A 1,737-nucleotide genomic window follows, 5' to 3' on the forward strand; every position below is an offset into this window, starting at 1 on the left:
ATGGCCAGCCAATCACCTCCATTCATTTTTTGATTGATTGATTTTTATATATTTTTAAGACAGGGACAAGGTTTGGATAAGGATTATGCAAAAACTACTGGAACGATTTTCACAGAATTCAGTGGAGGGGTGTAGCATCCTCTATTAATTTTTGGGGCTAGAATTACACAAAAACTACCTGACCGATTTTAATGATATTTGGTGGAGGGGTGCAGCACGAACCCGTTCAATTTTCGCGCACACAGAGCCACAAAATACATTTAGGGGGTGGAGGTCTGTGCTCTGTGAGCACCATTTGATTTAATTTTACATTCCACTTTGGATTGTTCCTGTCCAGTGACAAGTAAATACTGGGAGTTTAGCCCAATCAGGCTCAAAATTAAAACTTATTATAGAATAGACTGGTCTCCATCCACAGTCCTACTTGTAGCTCCACACAGAACACTACCTCACTCCTGACTCCCGAGGGCAGCATTCACTCTCTGAGTTCTTCAAACTGTGTCTCCTCTGCTGAGCACTATCTGTGAGGTGTGGTCGTAGAGAAGAGCTCCCGCCACAGAAGCTGGCTAGCCCACGGCGAATCTCCTTTCGAATACTGTTGCTGGCCAGCACGTACAGAATGGGGTTCAATGCACTATTGAGAGTAGACAAGCCAAGGGATATGGTATAGGGTGTGTACACATTTCTCTCAAAATCACACTTGTCCTGGGAGATGGGGATGTGAAAGATGAGGGCTCGCAGCAGTAGGATAACATGATAAGGACCAAAGCAGATGAGGAAAAAGGCGACAACAGCAACAGATAGGTATTTGACTTTTTCCTTTTGCTGTGATTGCAGTCCAGCGCTTGCTTGCACGTTCGACAATATTGCATGGTTGGTGGTCCCTAGGATGGCCAGTGGGAGAAGGAATCCAATGAGAAAGCGGGCATAGTTTAAAGCTGCTACCTTAGGGCTGCTGTGGCCTGGTTCAAAGCAGCCTCTGTCCTGACTGTTGTCCACCTCGCCCTCCAACATGAAGAACACACTCAGGTGCCCTGCTGCCACGACAAGACAGATGAGAAGGGTCACTGTTCCAGCCACCTTCTGCTTCCTCAGACCTCGCGATTCAATGGCGTAGACCACCGCTACGTAGCGGTCCGCCGACACGCAGCAGAGCAGGAAAATGCTGATGTACATGTTGTTGAAGAAGATGTAACCTGTCACCTTGCAGGCCAGCGTGCTCAGAGGCCACTGGTGGCCACTGTTCACATAGACAGCCCACAGTGGCAGGGTGCCCAGGTACAGTAGGTCACAGAGAGACAGGCTCAGAAGGTAGATCCCCAATACATTCTTGCGGTGCACTTGTAGGATGGTCATGTAAACTGTGGCCAAATTGGCTGGCAGCCCAATGATGAAGATCGAGCTGTACAAGGCCACCAGGGGGACACGATCCTCACTGTATGGAAGGGTGCAGTTAGGGGTTGAGGTGTGGTTGACCACAGCGACTGTGGCAGTTTGGGTTGTATCCACCATGTGCATGGTTGCTGAGGAGAAAAATAGAGGGTATAACATAGAAGTGAAACTGAACATCTGAATATTTGTATAATGGTGAATATGAATGATATACTGAGAGACCGAGGGAGATGGCTTCCTTTGATGCAACAAAATATCAAACCCTTACATATTTCTTTGAAATGTGAAATGTGAAAATGCCTGGAGGCTAAGCCACTTCCTGCCTTTTAAAGTAAAAAACAAAAC

At 47.0% G+C, this 1,737-nt stretch overlaps 1 protein-coding gene across 1 annotated transcript; it reads right to left on the reverse strand.

Moving 5' to 3' along the window:
- Positions 1–444: 444 nt before the first annotated feature.
- On the reverse strand, positions 445–1,518 carry LOC311309263 (putative G-protein coupled receptor 132; the record flags this gene model as incomplete). The annotated part of the gene is made up of 1 exon (XM_084438446.1): positions 445–1,518. The coding sequence occupies one exon, from the start codon at positions 1,516–1,518 to the stop codon at positions 445–447; it is 1,074 nt and encodes a 357-aa protein (XP_084294572.1).
- Between the last annotated feature and the right edge of the window lie 219 nt (positions 1,519–1,737).

Source organism: Borostomias antarcticus (assembly GCF_949987555.1).
Source record: "Borostomias antarcticus genome assembly, chromosome: 5".
Classification (NCBI taxonomy): domain Eukaryota; kingdom Metazoa; phylum Chordata; class Actinopteri; order Stomiiformes; family Stomiidae; genus Borostomias; species Borostomias antarcticus.